Consider the following 12,917-nt stretch of genomic DNA (forward strand, 5'->3'; position numbering starts at 1 on the left):
TCTTCACAAGTGATATGTACTCCATATATTCTTATCAAACATTAATATAGATAGTAGATAAATTTTTAAATTTAAATAAGTAAGAGTATTAACAATAATATAATAAAGTTAAAATTTTAAACTAATTTTCTATTGAAAATGATACTGGCTATAACACCATGAAACTCGCTAAAATATTTTTATATTTTATATACATATATATCTCAAACTCTTATGACCATTATGCTGCAAAGGAATTCGTTTATTTTGACTATCACATCTTCAATTACACCAAATGGATATTTAATAGATCTATCCGTCAACTGAAGCATCATTCTTATTGGTTTGGCTTCAAGACCACTAATATTTTTAAGCATAGATAAGGGCATCAAATTGATGTTAGCCCCTAAATCAATAAGAGTTTTTCCTATATCATAGTCTTCAATGGTGCAAGGAATGTTGAAACTCTCGGATCTTTAAATTTTGGAGGGAGAGTCTTCTGCATGATGACACTACAATTTCCTTGCTCCTCAATTGTTTTCTCATCTAAATACTTCTTCTTCTTGCTAAGGATTTGCTTCATGTACTTTGCATAGGCGGGAATTTGTTGCAACGCTTCAGTAAAAGGTATGGTAATCTCAAGCTGGTTGAATATTTGCTTGAATCGAGCCAAATGTTTCTCCTTTTCTTTATTGGAAGGATTTTTCGGATAAGGAAGATGTTTCAAAATTTCCTTCTCTTTTTGTTTTTTCTCTTTTTCTTTTCCTTTATTTTTTTCTTCTCCCCCAACAATCTCTTGATTAGTTTCTTTTTGTGCTTGAATCTTATCTTCATTGCTTCTCTTCTCTTCATTTGGCAGCTTCTCCTTGTAATCAAGCCCAACCTCTTTTCCACTTCTTGTTGTAATGACATTACATTTCTCATGAGGGTTAACTTCAGTGTTGGCTACAAAATTCTTTTTAGTTTTCTCCTCCAGCTTCTTAGCAAGTTGACCCACTTATATCTCCAAGTTTCTAATGGAAGCTTCAGTGCTCTTGTGGTTAGAGATGGATACTTGCATAAACTGCTGAAGTGTGTCCTCCAACTTTGAGGTCTTGTCAGATAAGGAGGGATGTGGTTGATATTGTTGCTGAGGTGGTCTATTTGATGGCCCAACTTGTCCTTGGACCATGCTTAGGTGAGGTCTCCACCCTTGGTTGTAGTTACCTTGTCGACCTTGATTACCCATATAGTTCACCTCTTCTTGGGAATTTGCTTGCATGGCACACTAACTATTTACATGATCTCCACCACATAACTCACAACCTTGATGTTGAGCTTGAGAAACATTTTGGAGCTCTTTAGGCAGTTGAGAGAGCTTGTTCATGAGAGCTTCGAGTTGTTGGGTCATTATTTTGTTTTAAGCTAACAAGGCGTCCTGAGATTGTAGTTGAAGAACACCTTTTTGTTATAGTTGATCCCTTTCATTCTGCACTTCATTGTCATTAACAACCATATTCTGTATCAGCTCATGTGCTTCTTTAGGTGTCTTCCATCTGATGTTTCCTCCAACTGAGGCATCCAACATCAATTTGGTTTGGGATTCAAGGCCTCCCAAAAACATATTCAGGACGGTAGGCTCATCAAACCCATGAGTGGGCGTCTTTCGTAGTAACCCCTTGAACTTATCCCATGCTTGGCTCAAAGTTTCACTACCATCTTGCTAAAAAGATGAGATTTCCTGTTTCCCTTTGTTGACTTTTGATTGTTGGAAGTATTTGTTGAGGAACTTGGAAACCACATCCTCCCATGCCGTGAAGCTATTCTCAGGAAACAAATTCAACCACACCTTGGCGTTGTCTCCCAGTGAGAATGGAAACAGGCTGAGCCTTATAGCTTCATCAGGCACACATGAATCTTCACAGTATTACATATCTCAAGGAAGGTGGCAAAATGATTATAAGGATTCTCATGAGATAGGCTGTTGAACTGATTGTTTGCACCAAATGGATGAGAGCAGGCTTCATCTCCATGTTGGCGGCATTAACCCTTGGCCTAGCAATGTTGTTGAAGTGAAGAGGCCCTGAGAATGTAGAATAGTCCTCCAAGGTGCGTATAGCTTGACCATCACCATGACCATTTGGATTGGCGGCCATATCTTCTCCTTCCTAATAAAAAACAGGGATGAATGGTTGCTCAGGAATCTCAGGAATGAGAGAAGTTTCTCTGGAAGCCTTGTTCTCTCTTCTCCTTCTATTGTTGTTTCTACAGGCAATTTTCTCAACTTCAGGGTCTAAAATATTTCAGTCTATAATGGTCTAAAACATCATGACTTAAGATGACTTGGAGCATCCTGACCTATGATGGTCAGGTATATCTCAATCTATGACATATGATAGTTTAGACATTCTCTACTAAAATGACTCAAATAATTTTGATTAACTAAAAAACTGAGTTAAAATTAAGGAATATTACATAGGTCACTAATAAAAGTTAATTAAGATAATTGTTTGCAAGTTCAAGCTCAACCATGTAAAGGCTCATAAGTTTAGTATAAAATAACATTATTCTCAAGGTAATTAATTATGTATACATTCATTACATTATTAACTTATATCTGACGAATTCGATTGACTTGAGCATTAGAGTGTCTTTTGCAGACACAATTCACAACTCTACTCCGTTGAGGATGAAATATAGATACGAAGACATCTTACTTAAAAGATTTAAGAATAAAAAGATATTAAAAAGTCTTTACATGATAATTTCAACCTATTAATAACAAAAAAAACCATAATGTAAAACTGTATGAATATAACTTACCTAATATTGGAATTTGTCTAACTGTATTTCCTAAAGCAAATCTCTACGAATCATAAAAATATAAAAAATATAATTGTAATACTCTTTAACATTTTATTTTCGATTCAAAATTTATAATATAATCAATTTCATCCATAACTCTCAACATGTTATTTTTTTTATATATATTTTACTCTAAAATTGAACTTGTATGGTAGTTTTGTGAGACAAATTCATATATATTAAATCAAATATCTTTAAAAGAAATTACATTTTAAAAGTAAACTCCAAGTCTAAAATTAAACGCTGTATGTTATATTGTTGTCGCAACCGGAATCGCGACGGGACGACGATCCAATAAAAAGAATACGTATTGAAAAGAGATTTTGGAGTCGCCACCATAGTTTATTCTGGAAAACTACGGAAAAACCATAAAATGATAAGGCATAGTCAAATTGAACCAGATTCTTGGTTCGGGAGTCGGTTACGTGTAGGGAAGGTATCAGCACCCTACAACGCCTGCCATAAGGCAGTACCTTTAACTAAATGTGCAAATGTGGATGTGGTTTCAAAGTGTTTAACTTCCCCTTAAAATAAAACGCTAAAGAAAACAAACAATACTTTTTAGCTTTTTGGGCCCGACAAGGATTGACCTTGCTCCTACGTATTCTCATGTGAGAAATCAGGGTTACGTAGTTCTTTTAGAAACTATTTGAGAAACTTGTTTGGAAAATTGTTTGAAAACTTGTTATGGATAATTTGGATTTTTGGGAGAATGAGCCTGACAAGGACTGGCCTTGCTCCTACGTATCTCCACTTTTGATGGAGAATCAAGGATCACGTAGTTCTGCATGGCAATATTGTTTGAATTTGAAAAGTAGAAGTCCTTTTTTAGTTTTTGAGGATTTTTATATTTTTTTGGTATTTTTATTGTTTAGGAGAAGAGGTTTTTAGCACAAGGACGATGCGTGCAATCACACATGTGCCTAAACCTTTGAAACATATTTTTTTTGGATTTTTAATTTTAGAAAAGAGAAAAGGTTTTTAGCACAAGGACGATGCGTGCGATCACACATGTGCCTAAACCTTTGAAACATATTTTTTTTGCGTAATGAGTACTAGGCTGATGCGTACGATCGCACGAGCACTCACACGGCTTTTTTTCCTTTTATTGTTTTGCGTAATGAGTACTAGGCTGATGCGTACGATCGCACGAGCAGTCACACGGCTTTTTATTTCTTTTGTTTTGCGTAATGAGTACTAGGCTGATGCGTACGATCGCACGAGCACTCACACGGCTTTTTATTTATTTTATATTTGGGCAATAAGTACTAGGCTGATGCATACGATCGCACGAGTACTCATACCGAGATTTATTACATTAAATGTTTTTTAAAGTTTTATATATTTTTTATTATTTTTTTTATTTTCTTTTGATATAAAACGAAACGAGCAAATCCACTAAAACAGGGGGTAGGGGTTATCTTACAAGGGGCTATATACAGAAAAAACTAATAACCAAATAAATAATAATAAAAAAAGAAACAAAAGTATAAAAATAAAACAAGATAATAACTAAACAAGAATAAGGGTGCAGATATAAGAACCAGAGTTGCGCGCGGAGCGAAATTGGGCTCTATAGAGGTGCAGCAGCAAAGTTGGAGGTGCCAGAAATAAAATGAGCCCAATGTCCAAACCTCCCTTTTTTATTGTTTGCAAAAACGGAATGGGCTTCAGCCCCGGTGTGGAATCGAAAACGGAGGTGTATTCTGAAATAGTGTGCTCATGTCCAATTCTCTTTTTTTTTCTAGAGCGGGCTTAAGTCCAAATGAAAGGATGCAAATCATGAAATGCAGAAAAAGTTCTCCTTCTTTTTTTTTCTCTTTGTTTATTTAGAAACTAAAACGGGCTCAAAGCCCAAACTCTCTCTTTTTTTCTTTCTTCTGAATGAAACCAAAGGAAGCAACCTCCCTTCTTCCTAGACTTGGCAGCCACCGCGTGGGGAGAAGTGATGGGCGGCCGTCGGCGAGGGCTTAATGCTGGAGGACAACGGCGACCTTTCTTGCTGGCTGCGACCTCTCTTGCTGCCGGGTCGGAACCGTCTGGGCTGGAGTTCGTGGTGGCGGGTATTGACCTAGGAGAGAAGAAGACGGCGGCTGCGAGGTAGAGGCGGAGAACGACGGTGACTGGATCTGAAGTGTGCTGGTGATGAGGGTCGCGATAGACATACGTGGAGGTAAAGGATGGTGGTTCGGGTTTGGATCAGGGGTGACGGGCAAAGGCTGAGGCAGAGTCTCCGATGACACTCAAATTTGGTTTTCTGTTTGTTAGGATGATGAAACGGAGGAAATAGATGAAGACTAAGGTGCTGCCATGAAATGGTATAAGGATGGCCGTGAGGCGTGTTGGAGGAGAAGGTGATGATATTGGCTGTGTGTGAATATGGAGGATGGCCGTTTCTAGTAGCAGTGGGCGTTTGAGGTGAATGGGGGATATTGTTGTTGCTGATATTGTGGGAGAAGATGATGAAGTTGGTCGAAGAGGGAAGGGATGTGCAGGTATTCCCGGGGTCTTGGAGATGATCACCGGCGTTGAAGATAACAGAGTTGGTAGTGAGAAAGGAAAAACGGTTGTGGTGGAGGCCGTATGGAAGGTATTTGTGTGATGATGATGATACGGGCTGTGTGTGTTCGGGTGTTGGGGATGAAAACGAAAAAGGTATTGTAATGGAAGGGTGTCGGGAGTATTGAGAGGGATGAAGATGAAGGTGATGGCCGTGTTGTTGGCAATGGTCCACGGTCAAAAGGTGGATGAGGAATGAAGAGTAAAATGAAGATGATCGCTCCCCAGTAACCGTGGGTATATTTGGGTTGTTGGGAATGGATGAAGATTGAAAGATTGGGTGATGAAGAATGGCAGTTTGAGGTTAGGCCGTGTTCAGGATAAAGATGATGGATGTTGTTGGATGTGAGGAATTGGGAGTGAAAGGAAATGCAGTTGGGATGGTTACGGGTGAGGGACTGAGGGAGCCAGTGTCTCACGGCTATGGTTTCTGGGTTTCTGGATTGTGCCCCCCCTTTTTTCCTCTGCTGCTTGTTTTCTTTTATAGCCAAATCTCAGAACCCGTGAGCCTCCCAATCTGTTCAGAATTCTTCCCGTGATCCTCTTTTCTTTGCATGCTGAGCTACAGTTTTTTGGCCGTGAGAAAATAGGGTGAGGGCCCCTCAATCTTGTCTTCTTCTTCATACGGTGGACACCCTGTGCGTGTGGTTGCTTCCTCTTCTGTGCATGCTGGATGGTGAACCGAAATTGCCTCCCAAACCGCTGGGAGCGTGAACTGCTGTTGCAATTTTGGAGATGCGCTTCTGCTGAACGTAGAACACCAAAGTGAAGGCGTGAAGGCTTGCTTCTTCTCCCATGCTGGATTGGACCGTGAACTGGTGTAGATGAGTTGATTGAAACTGGAGCTGCTGTCCGTGTGTGCTGGACGGTTGTTGGACGCTACTTCCGGAGTTGGACGTGTTGGAGCTGCTGGACAATGGCAGTTGCTCTCCAAGGTTGGCCACTTACTGGATGTGCTTCTCCCAAGTGATAGCACCTCTCTTTTTTTTCAATAATATCACATGTGTGGCAAAAGTAACGTGGAGGATGCAATTCATGTTTCAGCTTTGTTAAAATGAAGCATTTCCTCCAGCTAGGCCGTGGGCATTTTGTGTGGCAGGAGCACTTCTTTACGCATACTCCAAGTTGCTCTCCTGGACGAGTGGTAGAAAAGGGTGAGTTGGACGAGCGTAGATGAGGGGGAACGAATTCGGCGAGCGGTCGCGCAAAGGACGAGCGCTCAAAACCGAATGCAGGGAATACGAACGCTGGAGGAGACCGAACGTTCAAAAGAAAAACCGAGTGTCCAAGTGATGACCGAACGCTCATTAAACAACATAAACCGAACGTTCAAAACAAAAACCTTTTTTTTTTTTTTTTAATAATTTTTTATTATATACTTTTTTTTCTTTTTATATACACACATATATATTTTTTTAATTTTTCCTTTTATGAGGATAAAACAATAAAACAAATTATTTAGTCAATCCAGACGAAATTGAGTGTTGACAATTGTCTATCATAGTTATTGTGTATAAGTCAAATTGAAATTGGCTGATATGAAAGTCATAAATCACCTTTCAAATTACAAATTAACCTATTTAAAATCGATAAAAGAAATATCTTCCAAATTATATAATTATAAATAATAAGATAGTATTAGTGTAATATTTACCTTTCACAAAATTTCTCGACAAAAAAAAATCTTAAATCGTATTATGGAATTACACAATCCATAAAAGTTTTAGATAACAAACATAAGAAAATTATACCAAAAATATTGTTGGGATCCACCATGTTCACTTTAAATGGTTTGTAAACACTTGTACACTACTACTACTAGTATACTACCATTAATTAGAGACAGTTTTCTCCAAAAGAAATTGTGGGGTGAAGAAATAAAAAAAATAAAGAACCTTCAAAAGATGGTGTTGGAGTGCATCCTTTGGGCCTAGTGGTTTGGGCAGTGCAACAAACAGGCCCAAGCAGGGAGAAGTAAGCGGCGAATACGATGTCGTGAGGAGCGTAGGCTTTTCCCGAAGCAAGATCGGGAAGGGGCATTTGAAGGAGAAGTATTGTTCCGATAAATCTGTTGCAGCGAACAAACAAAAAGGAAAGGATGATCAGCATTCTCACCCAGGTACGAGTTCCTCTATCAGAATATTATCAGTTTAGGTTTTTTGTTTTCTTTCAATTTAAAGGTGAGGACTTTAATGGCGGATTTGGGTTTGAAATAGGAACGGCTTCTGGGAGCTTCACTGGGAGTGGTATTGACGGGGGTGGTTGTGTTTGAGCAACGCAGATACATCTACGCCTCTATTTCCCAAAACCAATCTCAGGTACTACTCGCTTATCCCTTCCTTCTTTACCTTATTCCTGTCAATTCAGTTTATCTAATTGTGTAGATGGAATCACAGATACTAGATACACCAAATGAATTCACATTGTTATTGACTCTTGATTGAATAAGTGGTGTGGTGTGGCCTGCGCTAGTTTTACTTTTAAATTATAACTACCCTTCAAGTTTGGCTGTCATTTTTCTTATATAACAGACAATCCACAATTTGTTGTGTTTGGGAAGGGCTATTTGTTTGTTGTATTTTAATCTGTGGTATGATGAAAGGTTGTACATTTAATTTTGGTTAAAACTGGGTTTGAACTTTGAAGTCTTGTGATTTGTGTTTGGAAACTTTTACCTCAAAATTGCTTTTTGAAAACTTTATTTTATTTTTCTGCAAGTCTACAGACCCCCTTTTGAGACACAAGGTGCAGATAAGTTTGTTTTTTGATTTGGTACTTTTAAACTATAACCTTTCTGCTTTCACTCTCCAGGTCGGAGAACCTATATTTGGAAAAAAATCACGTTCTGAATTTGCTCATAAGTGGAACAAAACAGTGGATCAGACATTTGGACCTTTGATAAAGTCCCTCAGCTCACGCGGATGGTAGAAATGTTATGAGAAAATTTATTTTAATATCATCTCTTGTAATTGTGATATCAAAACATACCATACAAGGCCTTATTTTTACCTTGACATTTTAGATTTTTAAATGGTTGTGCGCATGGACACAGCTAGTGATGTTTGAACACCAATGTAATGTATTCTGCAATACTTGGCTGTTGCTTTAATATTTGAATCAAGATACCTGATTTAGGATACAGACAACGTTTTGGTGGCTGGAAATTCGAAATAGACAACCTAAGAAATAGTTTGTTTGTTCGTTGACGCCAAATAAAACATTCATTCATTCTCGTTCACTAAACTAATGCAATCTCTAAAGTCACACCCTGCTCTTTTATTTTCACTTTTCAATCAATTCTCTTCTCAGTCTCTGACATCCTTCCTCTCTTTCTCAACTAAATGCCGTTGCCTACACTTCAACGAAACCACTTCAATGATTGATTACCTAAATTTCAACTTCCAGTTCTCCAAAACCCAATCCCTTTATATCTCCAAACGTGTTTCACGGGGCAAATTCCCTCAAAACCCATTATCAGTGCTCACTTTCTTCAAACAAATAGGCTTTTCGCAAAGCCAGATTCTCTCTGTGATTCGTCAAAGACCTCAGATACTGTTTACAGACGTTGACAAAATCTTAAGATCCAAAATTGAGTTCTTTCAGATGTCTGGATTCCAGGGTCGCGAGTTATGCAGCTTCATTTCAAAGAATCCCTCCATTTTGACTCATAGCTTGAAGAAAACATTGGTCCCCTCAGTTGAAGCTATTAGGAAAATTGTGTGCGACCAGAAAGATTTTATTCTTGTGTTGCACAGATGTGGCTGGATACTCCCAAAGTACAAAAGGTTTATGGATAATGCCGTCTTCTTGGAGAGGTGTGGCATTCTTGGGACTCATCTTGCATTGCTACTCAAACTTCACCCAAGGCTTTTCATTGCACAGCAGTCCACTATTCAAAACCGTGTTTCTCGAGCTGTAGACTTGGGTTTCCGTGAAAATTCAAGAATGCTTGTCCATGCAATTCATACATTAAGTTGTTTGAGCGATAAAACATTTGAGAGAAAGCTGAAACTAATTAATAGTTTTGGGTTTTCCAACGATGAGGGCCTACAAATGTTCAAGAGAGCCCCGACTTTGTTCAGAACATCAGAGATGAAGTTGAAAGTTGGAATGAAATTCCTCTTGCACACAGTTATGCTGCCCAAGTCAGTCCTTATTCACCAGCCTCAGATTTTAATGTACAAGCATGGAGGATCGCGTGCTTCCTCGATATAAAGTCTTCCAGCTGTTGAAATCAAAAAATCTCTGCAAGAAAGTCCCCAGTTATATTCATGTGTTGTGCTTGTCTGAGGAGATGTTTTTGGACAAGTATATATCACAGTTCAGGGAAAATGCAGAGGAGTTATTAGTAGCATACAAGGGTCATTATCTGGAGGCCTAACCATACCTTCAATTCTGTTTTTTCACTCTTCTACAGGAAGCCTGGGCAATTTGGGACCAACAACAGTAAGTATTTGATAATTTATGATCCCATTATGATTTGTGTTTGGAAACTTTTACCTCAAAATTGCTTTTTGAAAACTTTATTTTATTTTTCTGCCAGTCTACATACCCCCTTTTGACACACAAGGTGCAGATAAGTTTGTTTTTTGATTTGGTACTTTTAAACTATAACCTTTCAGCTTTCACTCTCCAGGTCGGAGAACCTATATTTGGAAAAAAATCACGTTCTGAATTTGCTCATAAGTGGAACAAAACAGTGGATCGGACATTTGGACCTTTGATAAAGTCCCTCAGCTCACGCGGATGGTACAAATGTTATGAGAAAATTTATTTTAATATTATCTCTTGTAATTGTGATATCAAAACATACCATACAAGGCCTTATTTTTACCTTGACATTTTAGATTTTTAAATGGTTGTGCACATGGACACAGCTAGTGATGTTTGAACACCAATGTAATGTATTCTGCAATACTTGGCTGTTGCTTTAATATTTGAATCAAGATACCTGATTTTTCTCCCTTGCAGCACTCTAATATCTGAATATGAGAATTTACTCACATTGTCTCTATGAATTAGCATTCCCTAGTTGCCTGTTGCCAATTAATGATTTGCACACTGATAAGCAACGTTTTGCTGTAAAATTTGAATGGAAATTGATAAGAATATCAAATAGATACCACTAATAAGTCATTTCAACGTTATTTTAATTTTTATTCAGGTATTTCATGGAAATGTCTTCGTTTATGAAGTCTAAAAGGGAAACATGAAGATCTATTTTATCGTATGTTTCTTTTATAAAATCTTCGGTTTAGTATCACAGACGAGAAGCCTCTCAAAACTCTGAATGAGTTTATCGATTGTCTGCTTGCAGTGAGTTCAGGATTCATGTTCGTAACTTATGTGAGAGATGATAAGAACACATTTTTTAACACTCTTTTCCAGTACAAACTCTTCTCGGGGTCACGTGAGTTTCAACCAATTAGAATGTGTTCAAAGGAAGTTTTAGAATGTATGTTTTAGCACTCTTTCTGTGTGTTTGATTATGTCCAGGTTCTGCAGTAGACCTGCTATTTTGTGTCTGATATTGCCTCGCCTCGAAACTATCTTATTATTTTCAGTAGTTAGTAGGAAGTTGGAAACACGTAACTATAATAACTGTTAAAACATCCAAATTTGATATTAATCACTATGACAGTCGTAGTTACATTGTTAATCATGAACACTGGAAATGGAACTAGTGCTAAGAAATAAGAAAATGAGATACACACATGGTCAAGGAAACAATTTTTTTTGGGAATTAAGGCAGTGAAAGAGTATTTATGCCTTGTTCTAAGCTTGGTTGTGAAGTGATTAAACAAAAGCACATCAAGCATGAGATTGAACACTACTACACGCTCGATTCATGTTGGCTTGGCGAGTGACCTTTACATAGTAGATTCCCATAGCTAAAAGCACAACAAAAGCAGAAACAGTGATAATGGCAGCTACACCCCCAGCTCCGATATCTTTCCCACCTTTCTGGAATGCTGAAGCCTTGTTTTGATATATTTGAGTGCCATCCACTTGAGCTGCTAGAGGCAGCGGTGAACATTTGGATGCTGCACATGAGTCTCTAGTCTGAGGCTTTTGAGCATTGGGATGAAAAAAATCATATGCTGCTGGTGGAAAAGCTATGGGACTCTCATAAGCAAGCCCGTGAGGGGCCCTTTCTTGCCCTCTAGCAATAGAGAAAATTGCTAGAGAAAGGAGGAAGAGGAAGGACAAACCAATAGAACTCATTTTTCTCTTTTGTTTTGTGTAGATCACTTGAAATCAGAGAAAGAGTAGCTTTTGGATAAAAACTTGTAGGTGGTTGCTCTGGCTTTTATAAATGTGTTGAGGTTCTGAAGAAGTGGTTGTTCCTTGGACTAATTATAGGAGAGGGAACAAAATTGTGGATTTTGCTTTCAACAGACCCCAACCCCAACATTGAAAGCATTTGCTATTCCCAAACTGCCCATGGCTATATGTTACACACGTATATAAATGGTTCACAATGACGCCCATTTAAAGATTGCATTGATTGAAGCAGCAGTGGCATTACTGTCATAGTTGTTCTGATAACAACACCATCTTATTGCTTTATTTATTAGCTAGAGGTGGCTCTAAGAAAAATTATGCTTGTACTTGAGGAATAATGATGCTGATATCTTTATTGGAAGAGGAAGGGGTAGATGGTAAAAGTATTAACTAAGGGACACCATATGGAAAATTATCAACTTCAGAAACAAAATTGTTGGAAAATTATGTCACCCATGAATGTATTGTTCTGTAATCGAAATGAATTCCTCAGTGAAGAAAAAGGTCCACTCACTCAGGCACTTGGAGAAATAATCCTTATACTCGAGTAAGAACAAGAGTACTTATTTTTTCATGATTGTGCTCAAGTGTCTTACTCTAATGCATACAGATACAATACAGAGTAAGCAGAAAGAAGATTAGAACATTAATTGTCACCCTTGCATAATTAGAGCAATAACCACCCATCTCAAAAGAGTGGGAAAAATCTGCATATGTGCATAGTATTCAATGCAGCTGGGTATTTCAGCTTGACACTATTAGGCTTCTCATACTTTATCAGAAAAAAGTTTTGTACTTTGCTTTGTCTGAAAGTGGAAAACGATAATTAATTAAAGCATAAGGTTGGCTTAGCTTAGAGGGCCAGCAAAGGGCATTGCTGGCCTGCTCCGTCACATTATTGCGAGGGCACAAAACGCATGCAATAATTGAATACCAAATGCATTCTGCTCTTCCTTAGCCTCACACACTATATGTGAAAATCATAGTGATGTTAATTCAAAATCATCTCAGCTTTCACGCCTTCTCCCCTCTTTCTGTGCCTCCTATTGTGACTCTCTTTAATCCTTCCTTCTCCATGGCTGCACTCACAGATTCTCTATCAGAAGTGTCACAATCTGCTAAATAAAATCACGTATAAAAGTCTCACCTCCCATGGAAAATCTTTTCATTCAGGTTGAGTTTTGGTAAAATGGCAGTAAAACGTTTTAATTCATATTTTGTTATGAAATGTATTAAAATCAGTAAAATGT

The 12,917-nt window shown here is 38.0% G+C and overlaps 2 protein-coding genes and 1 pseudogene across 2 annotated transcripts; 2 read left to right on the forward strand and 1 right to left on the reverse strand.

The window, feature by feature from the left end:
- Positions 1–7,341: 7,341 nt before the first annotated feature.
- On the forward strand, positions 7,342–8,519 carry LOC148206052 (uncharacterized). The gene is made up of 3 exons (XM_088104063.1): positions 7,342–7,501; positions 7,599–7,700; positions 8,194–8,519. The coding sequence occupies exons 1-3, from the start codon at positions 7,481–7,483 to the stop codon at positions 8,308–8,310; spliced, it is 240 nt and encodes a 79-aa protein (XP_087960189.1). The 5' UTR covers positions 7,342–7,480; the 3' UTR covers positions 8,311–8,519.
- Positions 8,520–8,615: 96 nt separating this feature from the next.
- On the forward strand, positions 8,616–10,348 carry LOC148206053 (uncharacterized; annotated as a pseudogene).
- Positions 10,349–10,975: 627 nt separating this feature from the next.
- Positions 10,976–11,824, reverse strand: LOC148206054 (uncharacterized). The gene has a single exon (XM_088112767.1). It carries the CDS (start codon positions 11,605–11,607, stop codon positions 11,194–11,196), a length of 414 nt encoding a protein of 137 aa, XP_087968893.1. The 5' UTR covers positions 11,608–11,824; the 3' UTR covers positions 10,976–11,193.
- Positions 11,825–12,917: the final 1,093 nt, after the last annotated feature.

This window comes from Vigna umbellata, chromosome 1, assembly GCF_029865625.1.
Source record: "Vigna umbellata cultivar VRB3 chromosome 1, Vumbellata_1.0, whole genome shotgun sequence".
NCBI lineage: Eukaryota > Viridiplantae > Streptophyta > Magnoliopsida > Fabales > Fabaceae > Vigna > Vigna umbellata.

Bases quoted from the DNA above. Each gene is read 5' to 3' on its own strand.
- LOC148206052 (XM_088104063.1), top strand. From the start codon at position 7,481: ATGATCAGCATTCTCACCCAG. The intron at 7,502-7,598 runs GTACGAGTTCCT...GGTTTGAAATAG, and splicing joins TGATCAGCATTCTCACCCAG to GAACGGCTTCTGGGAGCTTC. The intron at 7,701-8,193 runs GTACTACTCGCT...TTCACTCTCCAG, and splicing joins TTTCCCAAAACCAATCTCAG to GTCGGAGAACCTATATTTGG.
- LOC148206054 (XM_088112767.1), bottom strand. From the start codon at position 11,607: ATGAGTTCTATTGGTTTGTCCTTCCTCTTCCTCCTTTCTCTAGCAATT.